The sequence below is a fragment of the Ranitomeya imitator genome, chromosome 1, assembly GCF_032444005.1.
Source record: "Ranitomeya imitator isolate aRanImi1 chromosome 1, aRanImi1.pri, whole genome shotgun sequence".
NCBI lineage: Eukaryota > Metazoa > Chordata > Amphibia > Anura > Dendrobatidae > Ranitomeya > Ranitomeya imitator.
In genome coordinates this window covers 736,713,554-736,729,620 of record NC_091282.1, presented here as the reverse complement: position 1 = coordinate 736,729,620, position 16,067 = coordinate 736,713,554, and the positions used below count along the sequence as shown (strand labels likewise).

General features: G+C 46.9%; 1 protein-coding gene across 1 annotated transcript in view; it reads right to left on the bottom strand.

Moving 5' to 3' along the window:
- Positions 1–16,067, bottom strand: part of PRKCH (protein kinase C eta) — a 206,065-nt gene that overhangs the window by 18,384 nt on the left and 171,614 nt on the right. Inside the window, exons 11-12 of the mRNA XM_069733683.1 lie at positions 967–1,105; positions 143–331 (exon numbers count right to left, since the gene is read on the bottom strand). Of these exons, the coding sequence (XP_069589784.1) occupies positions 143–331; positions 967–1,105 (328 nt within the window). The remainder of the gene's footprint in view (positions 1–142; positions 332–966; positions 1,106–16,067) is intronic.

Below are 16,067 nucleotides of genomic sequence, written 5' to 3'. Positions count from 1 at the left end.
CACTGACGCCACTTATTCCTTAGAAAAGGGATAGAATTTTGCTGCATTTGTGGAAATCCCATTTTGGGTGCAAAATCAAGAAAGAGGAGCGTCAACAACTTGTGAACATAAGAGTAATGGAAGATGTTCGTAAGAGACTTACAGCCTGCAGAATTCCCACCGCATCCTGGGAGAGCCACGCCGGGTAGATCACCTCATCATTCAAGATCGCTTCAAAGAGATCGTCTTCATTCTCCGCTTCAAAGGGGGCATGACCACAAAGCATCTCATACAGAAGGACTCCCATGGCCCACCAGTCCACCAAGGGTCCGTACTGCATCTCTTGTAATATCTAAACATACAGACAGAATATAGCTAATAGCAAAGTATGATCTAGAGATAGACATAGACCAGTGTGGACATCTTCATGTCCTACAAGCTATGCATATAGCATTGGCGCGCTACTTTGTTGCACTAGACCTCAAGTTGGCAGCTACTACATTGGTATTCATTGCGGAACCTGAAGAAATACGGTTGGGTGGATCCACTTTAAATAATTTTCTAGCTTATTTAAGGGCTTCTCCAGTGATATGATATTGATGATGCATCCACAGGATAGGTGATTAATACCAGATCATTGGAAATCTGACACCTTAAAACACATCAGCTGCTAGAAAATTATCTGCATAGGTCACTGTATGTCCGCCTGCCGCAGGAGTAAATACAGCTGATCGGTGGGGGTGACAGGTGTCAGACCCCTACTGGTCTGATGATGACCTAAAGACAGGTCATCAATATCATATAGCCTCTGGAAGATGCTTATACACTTAAGATAACAGTTGGTCAAACATTCCTCAGCTGTTCCCGCTGTTTATATGGCTTTTGCCAGACACCTATGAAATCTAACATGCCCATCGAGTTGCAGAACTCCTTACACCTTCATCTAATGTGTATGGGCGCCTTTAGATCCCTACAGATCTTAGATACCTCTGGTGCAATGTAGTCAGGAGTCCCGCAGAAAGTGGACGTTGTGTATCCTTCGCAAATCCCTTCTTTGCACATTCCAAAATCCGCCAACTTGCAATGACCCTCATGATCCAGCAGAACGTTGTCCAGCTTCAGATCCCTGTAAGAGATTAAAGCTTTTATTGCAACAGGTGATTAACAAAAATCCCTCCAGTGTCCGATGTTCTTGGAGGAATCTGTCAAAAAGGAGCAAAAATGTTAAAAGTATTTTTCTATCCAATTCAGGAACCACAAATGTTCACATTTCGATTAATATGACCCAAAGTGCCAGGGCTATAGGGGTGTGTTTCCACATTCAGGAAACGCTGCGTGTTTGACGCTGCGTAGAGCCGCAGCGTCCAGATGTTACAGCATAGTGGAGAGGATTTCATGAAATCTCGTCTCCACTATGCATTAAAATGCGCAGGCGGCAGACCCGTGGAAACGGGCATGCGGCGCGTCTTTTAAGAACGCAGCATGTCCTTAGGGGTTGTGTCCATGTTCAGGATTGCATCAGGATTTGGTCAGGATTTTACTCAGGTAAAATCCTGACCAAATCTGCACCTGAGGTCACTGGCAGGTCACCTGCGTTGTCCTTGCGTTGTTTCTGCAATGTAAGGACATGCTGCGTTCTTAAAAGACGCCCCGCATGTCCATTTTCGCGGGTCTGCCGCATGCGTCTTTTAATGCATAGTGGAGACGGGATTTCATGAAATCCCCTCCACTCTGCTGTAACATCTGGACGCTGCGTGTTTGACGCTGCGGCTCAATGCATTGTCAAACACGCAGCGTTTCCTGAACGTGGAAACACACCCTTATAATGCTGAAACAACGCAAAAACAACGCAGGGGACCTGCCAGTGACCTCAGGTGCAGATTTGGTCAGGATTTTACCTGAGTAAAATCCTGACCAAATCCTGATGCAATCCTGAGCGTGGACACATACCCTAAAAGGTCTGGGCAGTGAAGACACCAAGTGCGGTATGGCACAAGATGGATCATTTCAACTGTAACGGGATTGCAGCACAACAAGTCAGAGTTTCCCTTCACAAGTCTGGAAAGGTTAGGTGTCCTCTAATATGGAAGGTATCAAACTAAGAAAATCGGGAACTGTAATGGGTTAACAAGAGGGGGCTTGTAGTGCGCTATGACAGTTCTCATAATGGCTCCTCGTCAGCGCCCGATATTCTGGTCTGTGGTCACCAGCATATTAGGCATATCTCCCAGACATAAATCCAGCAGTAAAGACTCGGGACTCTGGGTTGCACTGCGGCTCTGACCTTGGCGCGAGCACAAAGGATCCTTTTCTGTCCATAAGCTCCATTCCAGGAAAATCTCCTTTACACCTCACCACTTTCACATCAATCATTTTTTCCTTAGTAAAAAGACTTCACTTTTTGTAAAGCCGATGCTTTATGCGATTGCTGCCTCATGCAAAGAGATGTGTAGTCACATGGCATCAATGACCTCAGTGCTCTTGTTGGTCATCATGGGAGATGTAGTTCAGTAACGGACGGTGCTTACATTATAGTACGATGCAAGGATAACTACTGTTTGAGTCATAAGACCCATTTAAACAGCTGATTTTGGTCCAGTAATGAGCCTCCTTGGAGTACTCACAAGTCTATCGGCGCTTGTTATGGCAGGCTCACACGAGCCACCAAAAACTGTAATACGTTAATAGGAGGTCTCTGTCTCCATACAGCATGATGTTGTCAGCAGCACATCCACTATTTACATGGAGCAATGTGCTGCCGACAATAATGATGGCATAAACAATCTGATCACCAAGAAGATGGGTGTTTTTCTCGTTTATCAGATGGCCAATAATTGGAAGAAGCGTCCATATGATTGCTCCTTAGTCAACCATCAGCCCGTGTAAAAGGACATATTAGTCTATGTACAGTTAGCATTCACGTCCGGGTGCTAGTGCCATACGGTGCTCAAAGACTTTAATGTCGCTTCCTAAATACTCCTATACACATTGGATAAAAGTCTGACTCACCAGCCGATGTCGGTAAGATTGGGGGACAGTCTATTGTGTATGGGGCCTCCTCATTCTTCCCCAACCGATGATGTTGGAGAAGAGAATAGGAGAGTTGGAATTTCAATGGCCGATCCATTTGTTCTCCAGGACTTAAGTTTCTGTGAGAGGAGTCTGGCAGCGGCTCTCTTGGAAAGAGGCCACGCCGAGCTTTCCTGTGTGTGGGTATATCGTGAAAGAGAGCGGCTGGCAAACTATCAGCTATGTAACTTGTAAGGCCAGCTTAGGATACCAGTTTTATAAAGGCACTTAGTAAGTGGTGGCTCTCTTATACGTGTTGTTGATCCACTACAATCTGCTACTACAGAAGTTCTATGGACCTCTAAGTTAGTCCTCAAATTCAAGGAAGTCTACAGCTTTGACTGATGATTTATAATGCCACATTTACAATGCTTCACAAGAAGGTGAAGGAGTAGGTGACCATACACATCAGACAGGCGTTGGCCAAAGTCTTGGGCAGCGGACACCAATCTCCCTCACCCATATCCAAATACAAATGCATGCTTGTCTGCATCCATGTGTATGGGGAGAAAGAAATAATCTATGGATACGGGGACGTCATCCTATACGGTAACCTCATCATAGGTACTTGACCAAACCGTGCCATGGTCTATATATATTTTAGGATAAATCCATGAGACATTTTGGTTAAGAAACCAGAAGTCCAGAAATAGGACCTTGCCACCGTCTTCCTCAAGAAGCATCGATGGCACATGCCAGTATACCCAATCATCCTACTAGGTGAGAGTGTCACAGTAAGGGTGAGATTGCAACCACTTTAATTCTAGAATGATGAAGGACAAGTGTAACGGAAGCTGCGTCTTTCAGGCTCTTACTGAGAAATGAGGACAATGTTTTACAGCGATACCCTTTCCCCCATGTTAGGCTTTTATCAGTGGATGCCAATAGCTTTCTTGCTATAGTCTGCACTGGCTAAGGAAAATTTAGGTTCAATAAATATCCTACGGTTAAAGCCAAACAGATGCCCGAGCTAGTGAGCAATTACAGCCATATGGAAAAAGAAGGAAAACATTCCACTGCTAAGAGAGGAAACGGAATTGGGTCAAAATGGTGGGTATTGCGGGTGTGACTGCCAGACTTTCATTTTTTCCCTCGTCTCTTGCCAGGAGGCATCATCTGATCTAATAGAGCACAAGGTCCTGTTTTCTGAATTTCGCGATATATAACACAGTCCATCCAGATTCTAAGGTATCACATAAATAATTATAAAAACAGCAAGAGAAACCTGATGGAAAAGGAATAATGCAGGTCCTACAGCACCAAACCCCATCTAGTCCCCTCCGCCCTGCAAACAAAGTCGATTTTAGAAAACAGCCAGGACTGAAACCCAGTTTACTGACCATTAATCTCTTCTATGTATTTGGATCTTCCCATAAAATTGCACCATTTCCACCATTAATGCTGACCAAGGAGACCACAGCTGTAGAGGTAGGGGACCAGTGTCTGTGGATATAGTTCAATCGATTTGGACTGGTACTGGTTCTTTAGGACTTGCGTTCATCGCTCCTCGAATGTAGGATTTACTGACCACTTGCATTTCCCATTAAATAACAATTCTAGGCCATCTTTTCTTCACAATTTTCATTGTGTCTTTCCTCTTTTCTTCCTCCTTTCACACTTTCATCATGGATCAGACCATGAATACCACCTTCAGCATGGATCAAACTGTGCCTGCCCTCGCCAGAACGAATCAGACTGTGCCCATCACCACGGATCAGACCGTGCCCATCACCACAGATTAGACCGTGCCCATCACCACAGATCAGACCGTGCCCATCACCACGGATCAGACCGTGCCCATCACCACGGATCGGACCGTGCCCATCATCACGGATCGGACCGTGCCCATCATCACGGATTGGACCGTGCCCATCACCACAGATCGGACCGTGCCCAGCACAACGGATCGGACCGTGCCCAGCACCACGGATTGGACCGTGACAGGACATGATGCCAGGACCCAAAGGTTCCCAGCAAGACACTGCTCCCATCCCCCTGCTCCGCCAGCTTGCCTTCTTCCCATAGTTTTCTCCTGGTGCCATCTCTTATTGCTATGGCTGACTGGTATATGGGAATATTGGTGCCCTACACGTCGGATTCCCAGTGCCCCGTCTTGGTGCATCACTGTGTTTCCAGCTCTTTGTAGCCTGTAGGAGTTGCCCGCAGCCCATTAGGACGGTGTGATCGGAGCGCAGCGCGGCTTGGAAGAAATGCAGCCGATTCAGTAAATGAATGGCTCACAGATGGAGGCAGAAGAGACAGCTTCTAAGAGAATTACTCCGTTATGTAACGAGGATATAAATAGCGTGCCGACATGCCGATCTAAGCCGGACAGAAATCTTAAGCAGCTGAAAACCTGGATGTCAGTAATTCATTAACGTGATGGCCGAGGTTAGGGGCAAACAAACAAGTCATCATCAAATATGGATGACCAAGAGGAGACGAAGGCAAGATGGCAGCACTGGGTTAGAAAATCTATAATGCACAGACCCTGGAGGCAATGATGGTGGCCACTGCAATTAACCCACTCAATTACCTAACTATATCATAGTAGATAGAAGCAGTGACATAAAAGATTGTATACACCAGTACATAACATAAAACCCACTCAGGACACTACAGTGTAGACTGCCTCGTCTTTCACCCCTATAGTCAGCGGCTACTGTATGTATGTCCCCCTATATACAGTGCCGACACTTCCGAATATTCACACTCTGCTCATTTTCTTCAGGTTTACGTTCAATCTAGGAAGAAATGTCTCAACTTTATTCACAGCAGGGGTCAGCTATTGGCGACAATCCAGCTGCTATGAAACTATAACTCCAAGCATGTCTGCAGGTGGCTGTCAAGCCATGCTGGGAGTTGTAGTTTTATTACAGATAAAATGCAGCAGTTTGCGGACCCCTGACTCACGTTGTCTGGTGTCACGTGCCCTCTACCTTATGTACAAATCTAAGCACGCTCAGACAAGCAGGAGATGCCGGGAGATGTGAACTCTGCAGTGTGTAATAATAGATGAGAATACGGTGCAAGATATGCAAAGCAATGTCTGGTAATAGGTCTTCTATAGCTGGTGGGTATGTGCACAATTTGTATGTTCTCCCTATATTTGCGTGGGTTTCCTCGGGGTTCTCCGGTTTCCTCCCACACTCCAAAGACATAGTGATAGGGACTCACAACCTACATTCCCAATGGGGACAGCGATGATAATGTCTGTAAAGCACTGTGGAATTAATGGCGCTATGTAAGTAAAGCATAATAAATAGTTGTGCTGTACTTATGTCACTGGCGGAGAAGTTATTCTATGGTGGATTTATAGGATATTACCACCTACAAAGGGACAATTTTTAATCCTTAGCCATCATAAATGAGGCTGTGATCCCTTGAATGACTCCACAATGAAGCTCAAAGCCATAAAAGTTGCAAACAATGGCGATTCCTGCACAGAAGCCCACACCTCTGTGACAACCAAACAGCATTGTTGTCCTAAGGTTCCCACCATATTGTCTGCACAATAAGAGGAAACCCCCTGCAGAGGCAGGCAGCATTCCTACAGGGTCACCGCCATGATACCCACAATGTTATATTAGTCGGGGGTGGGGTCTTTGCTAATCTATACGATGTATCCCCCTTGTTGTCCTACAGCCTAGTTGGTTTTTCTGAATGGAGATAGTCCTCATGAGTAATACTTCTTTTCCCCTCTGGTGGCGCTATAGGGACACTGCACACTCGCTGTGCTACTTGCTGACCGAGAGCTCAGGTGGACACCAGGTGATCAGCATATGGTTGTCACTGCGGATTTCCAACAGCTCCTGTATCTCTCCTTACCCTGACACACATGCACACTCGGGTAGGTTGAGTGTGAACGCCTTCTCGATGGAGAGAGAAGGGTCATTTGCAGACATGCACTCTTTTCTCCAGCCAGGACAAAGGGATCTGGTGCTTCGATTCAAAGTGCCGATCCGTAGAGCCAGAAGGCCGTCATACACATCAGATGATGGCGGGTATCGTCGACTATGGGCTTTATGCGTCTTCACTATTTGCCTTTACAAAAGTGGTCCCACGAGGATTGCATAGTTGTAAAACAAGACACACACACCGTCCTCACCCTTCCCAGGTCCAGTTTCCTGCGCTGCCCTAGTCTCTGTGAATTGGTTGCAGTTGTCACTGCTGCTGCGGAGAGAGTCGGCACTGGACCTGAGGAGGGTGAGGACAATCTGCCTTTGTTGTATTACAACCGTTCGTACATTTGGGGACCACTTTTAGGAAAGTTAAAACCCCCTTCTGGCCTTTCAGTTAATCTATGAAGTGCTCGGGTCCATCAGTTTTTAGTCCCCACCTTCCTTGAGCTGCTAACTGGGGGAGCGCTACAATTTTTGCATGGTTTGTCATCCAGCTTTCCTAGATTCTGAAAGGAAACAAAATCCAGGGTGACAACACTTGAGAGTCATGACTGTGACTACTCTCATTCCCCGCCAGTGTGACAGTTTCACGCTGAAGAACAGACCGTCCTTCTCTCTCTCATGCTCACGGCAACAATGTATTTTCTCTTGTTTGTTATTTATAGTTGAAAAATATTACTCAAAATATTGTTACAAAAAATAATAAACAGAATTTCTGACTGTACATGGCACCACAGGCTTCGGAGGGCATGATAGGAGTTGTAGTTACACAATTCCAATCAAGGGCTGTGGATTTCTTTTTTCCATATGAAAAAAAAAAAAACGGATAATTTTTCATGAGTGTGCGGAATCCAATTTTGATCAGTGTGGATCATTGTGCTGTCTGTTTTTATTCTTCATGGACCCATGTCGTTAAAGTTTCAGCAGCCGGACACAGCAATTATTTAATTGACAGGGCGGCTGCATTCAGGTCGTCAAGTTAAACCAACCTCTTAAATCCATCATGTAAATACAAAACGGCGTCACATTAGCATCTGCCTCACGGGGTTTTTGCCCTCCTGTGAATTAATGTTACGGTGTGTGACTGCAGACTTGTGAATCCTCACAGCGTGCACACTGCACACTGTCAGGATTCTGTGATGCCGGGAGCGCACGTGACTGCAAGTATGTGATTTGCATACGTGCGATCACATGCCGACTAGACGTGTGCAGCAAGAGAATTGAGCGAGGCCGGACACGCCTAGTTGGATTGTGGCCAGAAGTATGCAACTCATATACTTGCAGTCACAAGACCACCCGGCCCCGAAGTACCCTCACAGAACACATTGAGAGGATTCACAAGTCTGCAGTCCAGTAGAGAGCCTCGAGACGTGAGCCCCAAGCCTGGACACCTTTAATCTTGATGGGCTTATGTCTATCTTATGAAACTATAGTCTCCTATGGGTGGACATGCCGACAATTAATCTTTTTTCCTCTTTTGAGAGGTCATTTCTAACAACCCGTAATCATCAGCAGGGTGAGCGTTTTTCCTAATCTCATACAACGGCTTTACGCGAGACACCAGACAAGAGATTCATCTTTTATTGAAGACGATTATGATGGTGCATCCTTTCATGGGCTGTGCGTCTCTCGAAGAACCGTGTCATGATATCCCGATTAAGCTCGCAGGGTTTAATGTGTCAGTCTCTGACGCTGACACGCTGGGCTAGATTTATAGGGAAACAAGTTCCTACACATTTCTCCCATCCACTGGAATCATGACTATGCCACCCAGGTGCAGCAAAAGGCCGCACGTACTGGGGTAGAGCAAGTCTTATTGGTCGGACTGGAAACAAGTGTTAGTGGTTACAAAACTACAGATCATATCATGTCCTCACTGATTGAGGCCATTGATACATGCTGGGAGCTGTAGTTTTGAAACAGCTCCCATTGGTTAGGAAACACTGCTATAAACAAAGGTCAAGGGTCCCAATGGAGGTGAAGCGTTAGCTTCTCAGTCATACCTTTAATATGTGGATCACAATCATGTCTCATTTTTGCCTAAAATGAATTGCCTCAGAAACTAAATAGGAAGCCATTTGTCCCATCAATAACATATTATATATACGGTACTTCTCCCTTGTGATCTCCATACAGGGTGACAGTTATTAGACATGTCTCCCAACCAATATCCAACAGGACATTCCAGGATTTGGGGAGCTGTACTGTGGTCCTCGGGGATCTGCAGCTAATCCTACTTTCAACTGTCTCCTATCTTTAGGACACAAACAGGTGAATATAAATGGTGGAGCAGGGAGTCGTCAGCCCCTCACTCCACCATTTACTTGTGCCAACTAAGCCTGGGAACAGATACAGCAGAAAGCAGAGGAGCTATTGTGTGGGGGCACAGTAGAGGCATCATAATGTGCAAGGGATGTCCTATGAAAGGACGATACACTGTGGGGGTTATGTAGGAGGAGCATTGTGGGGCAAGTATTTTGGTACCCTAGGTAGATGAGGCTTGAAATGAACACCTAAAATCCACTGAGGTGGTACCCTATGCATTATCCTACCTCTGCCCATACTTCGTCCCACTCCTGCTGGGCGGTTATCTTATTATTGTGGGGGCATCATACAGTGTGACAGCATATTGTCCGAAGGGGCACTGCGAGGACGTCATACTGCACTTGGGCCATAACAGCGGTATTAAATTACATGGGAGCACTCCGAAATTCAAAGGGAACCTGCTACTGGAGGACTGGATGGTGTTAGGCGTGGGAAATAGATGGAAACAAATTTATCTCTTTCAAAATTGTGAGTAATGTAAAAAGATTCAAATAAAACAAAACCTCTGTACAAAATTAAGAGCGACTCTGTACATAGGTTTTCTTATTTGAGCGAGGCGCTGCTCACTTCTGTGACCTGTCTCTATTTAGGAAGGGGGGGGGATCATAGTTTTTCCCCGGTGGGAGAGTCACAGGTTAGAGACCCCCAGGTAATTCTATCCTGTCAGCAACATTCATAGAATCCTTTTCGCCATGTATGTGTAGCATAAGTCATCAGGCATCTGCTCTTCTCCCATCTGCAGAATCCCATGTCTGGTATTAGGAGAGGTCACCTTGGCGATGCACATATCCTAATTGTTTGGAAATCCAGATTAATTTCTCTCCGTTCACCATCACACAGATGGAGCATGCCCTGGGGAGATCAGCGTAATGCTCAGGCGTGATGTGCGGATATCAGGATCCGTTCCCCTTGGGGCACGCTCGCCTATCCTGGGTACAGGCGTCCCTATGAATGACATTTTTGGACAGAAGAACAGTACAGTGTGTGCATGGCTTGCAGTCAGCTAAGTGTGCTTGTATTGGTCATTCATCTTTCCCTTTTTCCTCCCCCTTCTTGGGCATCAGAAAAAAAAAATAAAAAATAGCATTCCCCGTTTTGTGCATTAAAGGAGTCGTTAGGAGGATGCCCCAACAATCTGATGGTCATAGAAGGGTCTAAAATGTATGACTTTTTTATTCTTGGGAACCAAATGTCTATTTAAAAAAAAAAAAATAAGAAAGTAGACATGTCCTACTTTGGTATGTATTGTGGATCAAAATTGCCAGTGTAAAAGTCAATAGCTCTGGAAAAAAAAACAACTGATCAACAGCGGGCATCACCGCTACCATCAATCACTGCTTGTTCCATCTACATAGGCAGAGCCATTGAGCTGAGTGATTGCTGCAGCAGGGACCCACGCTCTAGTCGTGATGTCACACCTGCACCCAAAGAGCAGGCAATGGACCTGGGGAGAGCGAGTACTATCTGATTTTATTATTTTACATGGTTGCATGTATTTGGGCTCCACTTTGTTAAAAATGGAAACCTCCTTGAAAGACTATTTAAAAAGCTCTGTATGAAGGTGAACATGGCTTTTTAGCACTGTGGGGTTCAAGCCACAAACAATGCAAATAAAACATAAAAAAAAGCGCGCATGTCCAAAGGAATTAATTATTTAAATTGAATCTGTCAGCAGTTTTTGCTATGTATTCCGACAGCAGCGTGATGTAGGAGTAGAGACTCTGATTCCAGCGATGTGTCACTTAGTTTACCCGATGCAGCAGTTTCGATCGAATCACCGTTTTCTCTGCTGATCTAGCGAAGCTCTGAATGCTGAACCCTGTGTAAACCCGCCCACACTTCTAATTGGCAGCTGTTTGTCAATATACAGTGCACACAGCTGCCAATCAGTGATTGGGGGCGTGGTTGGACTAGGAGGCATGAGACACCTTAGAACTAAAGTGATAATATCCTGCTGATGAAACGTTGATTGTATTGAAACTCCAAAACATAGCCCAGTAAGTTACACATCGCTGGAATCAGGGTATCAGGGTCTCTACCCCTACATTTTTTTTTTAACCTTTTTTAAGAGGTAGTTTTGCAGAAGTAATTTGACAGTGTACATATCCTGTAGAATGATGAACCCTAGTGCATTCTCTTTCTGTGAATATTTCCCTGAGGAAGGGGCAGTAACTTAATTTTAATTAGACAAAATAGGATGTGACGAGGACAAACCTATTAGTCATCCCTGTTGTAGTCGCTCAGGTAACACGTACATTTACATGCATACACCGCGGGAGCAATATGATTCAGCAGATTTAATAAAAGGTGTCACGAGTTCATGCGGCTAAGATTTCAACTCAAGGACATAAAAGAACAAAGACTGCAATAATGGCTGATACAGTGATGCCGTAAAGGTCTGTTCACACTGGGGCCGTTCACAAGCTTCCATACATCCCTTCATTACATCTATGGCCACTGATATATTACTGTTACACTAACACTGCACTTTTTCAACCAAATTTTGCTGAGACCACCAGTGATCAGTTATAGTCCTGGCTCCACGTGTTTATATTCACTGCAGCGCCCCCACAGGAAAATGGGAACATTACATAGGTTCCACTGCAATCCCCAGACTGCCAGCATAAGGATAAGATGGGTCCTCCGGAGAGTGATGCGCTATGAGACTGGGGGTCTGATAAAGTATCTAAGAATGGTTTTCAAAATCAAACAAATGCTGGATTCAATGGTCTCATGGAGTAAAAGAAGAAAAATCAATCAGGCCTCCGCAGGTCTCAGTACTTGTAGCTGCTTGTTGTCTTTACTGTCCGTAGCCACAAGAAGGATTTGGGTCATAAAATGTGCGCGACTCAAGGCAACTGTGAAAACCTCCAAATGTTGCAACTGCCTGCAATTCTGAAGACACATCATACACAAGTGTTCATTTACCATGGACAATAATAAAAATAAATACAACTTAAAGGGCCACTGTCACCCCCCTCCAGCCGTTTAAACTAAAAGAGCCACCTTGTGCAGCAGTAATGCTGCATTCTAACAAGGTGGCTCTTTTAGTTTTGTGTTCAGGTATTACTAAAATAAAGCGCTTTGAAACTTTGCAAAAATACCTGTCTTTGTCCACGGAGGCGGGTCCTCACTCCCCAGCTTGAACGGTACTCTGCCGTCACTCAAATATTCAGGGGCTTTCGGCGCTGCCCCCTCCGCGCTGTTTTCTCGTCAAATCCGGCGCCTGCGCTGTGTAAATCTTTGTGGGCAGGCGCAGTAAGCTCTGGCGGTCTGACGTTCCAGCCAGGCTTGGAGACTGCGACTGTGCGGGCAGTGCGGCCACCCACCTTGGTAATCCCTGCCCCGCACTGTGTTATGCATTATGCACAGTGCGGGGCTAGGATTCCTGGGCATGCGCACTGCTTGTGTCAGACTGTCATCCAGGTCCCCCGCCTTACAGCATCTGTCTATTCAGCTGATCGTGCCTCCTCCTCCTCATAGCAATCGCCGGGACGATCAGCTGAATAGACAGAGGTTGTAAGGCGGGGGACCTGGGTGACAGTCTGACACAAGCACTGCGCATGCCCAGGAATCCTAGCCCCGCACTGTGCATAATGCATAACACAGTGCGGGGCAGGGATTACCGAGGTGGGTGGCCGCACTGCCCGCACAGGCGCAGTCTCCAAGCCTGGCTGGGACGTCAGACCGCCAGAGCTTACTGCGCCTGCCCCACAAAGATTTACACAGCGCAGGCGCCGGATTTGAAGAGAAAACAGCGCGGAGGGGGCAGCGCCGAAAGCCCCTGAAAATGTAAGTGACGGCAGTTGGGCGCTTCAAAGAGGAGGCTTCAGACCCGCCTCCGTGGACAAAGATAGGTATTTTTGCAAAGTTTCAAAGCGCTTTATTTTAGTAATACATGAACACAAAACTAAAAGAGCCACCTTGTTAGAATGCAGCATTACTGCTGCACAAGGTGGCTCTTTTAGTTTATAACGGCTGGAGGGGGTGACAGTGGCCCTTTAAATTCCGCTACACTCATGCACTACTGCGGCAGTCCAGTTATAACAGCCTCTCCCCTGCGATAGTGCTGCAGTCCAGTTACAACAGCCTCTCCCCTACACTAGTGCTGCAGTCCAGTTACAACAGCCTCTCCCCTACACTAGTGCTGCAGTCCAGTTATAACAGCCTCTCCCCAGCACTAGTGCTGCAGTCCAGTTATAACAGCTTCTCCCCTACACAAGTGCTGCAGTCTAATTATAACAGCCTCTCCCCTACACTAGTGCTGCAGTCCAGTTATAACAGCCTCTCCCTTGCACTAGTGCTGTAGTCCAGTTATAACAGCCTCTCCCCAGCACTAGTGCTGCAGTCCAGTTACAACAGCCTCTCCCCTACACTAGTGCTGCAGTCCAGTTATAACAGTCTCTCCCTTGCACTAGTGCAGCAGTCCAGATATAACAGCCTCTCCCCTGCACTAGTGCTGCAGTCCAGTTATAACAGCCTCTCGCTGCACTAGTGCTGCAGTCCAGTTATAACAGCCTCTCCCCAGCACTAGTACTGCAGTCCAGTTATAACAGCTCTTCCCCAGCACTAGTGCAGCAGTCCAGTTATAACAGCCCTTCCCAGCACTAGTGCTGCAGTCCAATTTTAACAGCCCCTCCCCTGCACTAGTGCTGCAGTCCAGTTATAACAGCCTCTCCCTGCAGTAGTGCTGCAGTCCAGTTATAACAGCCTCTCCCCTGCATTAGTGCTGCAGTCCAGTTATAACAGCCTCTCCCCAGCACTATTGCTGCAGTCCAGTTATAACAGCCTCTCCCCAGCACTAGTGCTGCAATCCAGTTATAACAGCCTCTCCCCAGCACTAGTGCTGCAGTCCAGTTACAACAGCCTCTCCCCTACACTAGTGCTGCAGTCCAGTTATAACAGCCCCTCCCCAGCACTAGTGCTGCAGTCCAGTTATAACAGCCTCTCCCCTACACTAGTGCGGCAGTCCAGTTATAACAGCCTCTCCCTGCACTAGTGCTGCAGTCCAGTTATAACAGCCTCTCCCCTGCACTAGTGCTGCAGTCCAGTTATAACAGCCTCTCCCTGCACTAGTGCTGCAGTCCAGTTATAACAGCCTCTCCCCTACACTAGTGCTGCAGTCCAAATATAATAGCCCCTACCCAGCACTAGTGCTGCAGTCCAGTTATAACAGCCTCTCCCTGCACTAGTGCTGCAGTCCAGTTATAACAGCCTCTCCCTGCACTAGTGCTGCAGTCCAGTTATAACAGCCTCTCCCCTACACTAGTGCTGCAGTCCAGTTATAACAGCCTCTCCCCTGCGATAGTGCTGCAGTCCAGTTATAACAGCCTCTCCCCAGCACTAGTGCTGCAGTCCAGTTATAACACCCTCTCCCCTGCAATAGTGCTGCAGTCCAGTTATAACAGCCTCTCCCCTACACTAGTGCGGCAGTCCAGTTATAACAGCCTCTCCCCTGCGATAGTGCTGCAGTCCAGTTATAACAGCCTCTCCCTGCACTAGTGCTGCAGTCCAGTTATAACAGCCTCTCCCCTGCACTAGTGCTGCAGTCCAGTTATAAAAGCCTATCCCCTGCAATAGTGCTGCAGTCCAGTTATAACAGCCTCTCCCCAGCACTAGTGCTGCAGTCCAGTTATAACAGCTTCTCCCCTACACAAGTGCTGCAGTCTAATTATAACAGCCTCTCCCCTACACTAGTGCTGCAGTCCAGTTATAACAGCCTCTCCCTTGCACTAGTGCTGCAGTCCAGTTATAACAGCCTCTCCCTGCACTAGTGCTGCAATCCAGTTATAACAGCCTCTCCCCAGCACTAGTGCTGCAGTCCAGTTATAACAGCTTCTCCCCTACACAAGTGCTGCAGTCTAATTATAACAGCCTCTCCCCTACACTAGTGCTGCAGTCCAGTTATAACAGCCTCTCCCTTGCACTAGTGCTGCAGTCCAGTTATAACAGCCTCTCCCTGCACTAGTGCTGCAGTCCAGTTATAACAGTCTCTCCACTGCACTAGTGCTGCAGTCCAGTTATAACAGCCTCTCCCTGCACTAGTGCTGCAGTCCAGTTATAACAGTCTCTCCACTGCACTAGTGCTGCAGTCCAGTTATAACAGCCTCTCCCTGCACTAGTGCTGCAGTCCAGTTATAACAGTCTCTCCACTGCACTAGTGCTGCAGTCCAGTTATAACAGCCTCTCCCCTGCACTAGTGCTGCAGTCCAGTTATAACAGCCTCTCCCTGCACTAGTGCTGCAGTCCAGTTATAACAGCCTCTCCCCTACACTAGTGCGGCAGTCCAGTTTTAACAGCCTCTCCCCAGCACTAGTACTGCAGTCCAGTTATAACAGCTCCTCCCCAGCGATAGTGTGCAGTCACATTTTAACAGCCCCTCCCCTGCACTAGTGCTGCAGTCCAGTTATAACAGCCCCTCCCCAGCACTAGTGCTGCAGTCCAGTTATAACAGCCCCTCCCCAGCACTAGTGCTGCAGTCCAGTTATAACAGCCTCTCCCCTACACTAGTGCTGCAGTCCAGTTATAACAGCCTCTCCCCTACACTAGTGTGGCAGTCCAGTTATAACAGCCTCTCCCCTGCACTAGTGCTGCAGTCCAGTTATAATAGCCTCTCCCCTGCACTAGTGCTGCAGTCCAGTTATAAAAGCCTCTCCCCTGCAATAGTGCTGCAGTCCAGTTATAACAGCCTCTCCCCTGCACTAGTGCTGCAGTCCAGTTATAACAGCCTCTCCCCTGCACTAGTGCTGCAGTCCAGTTATAAAAGCCTCTCCCCTGCAATAGTGCTGCAGT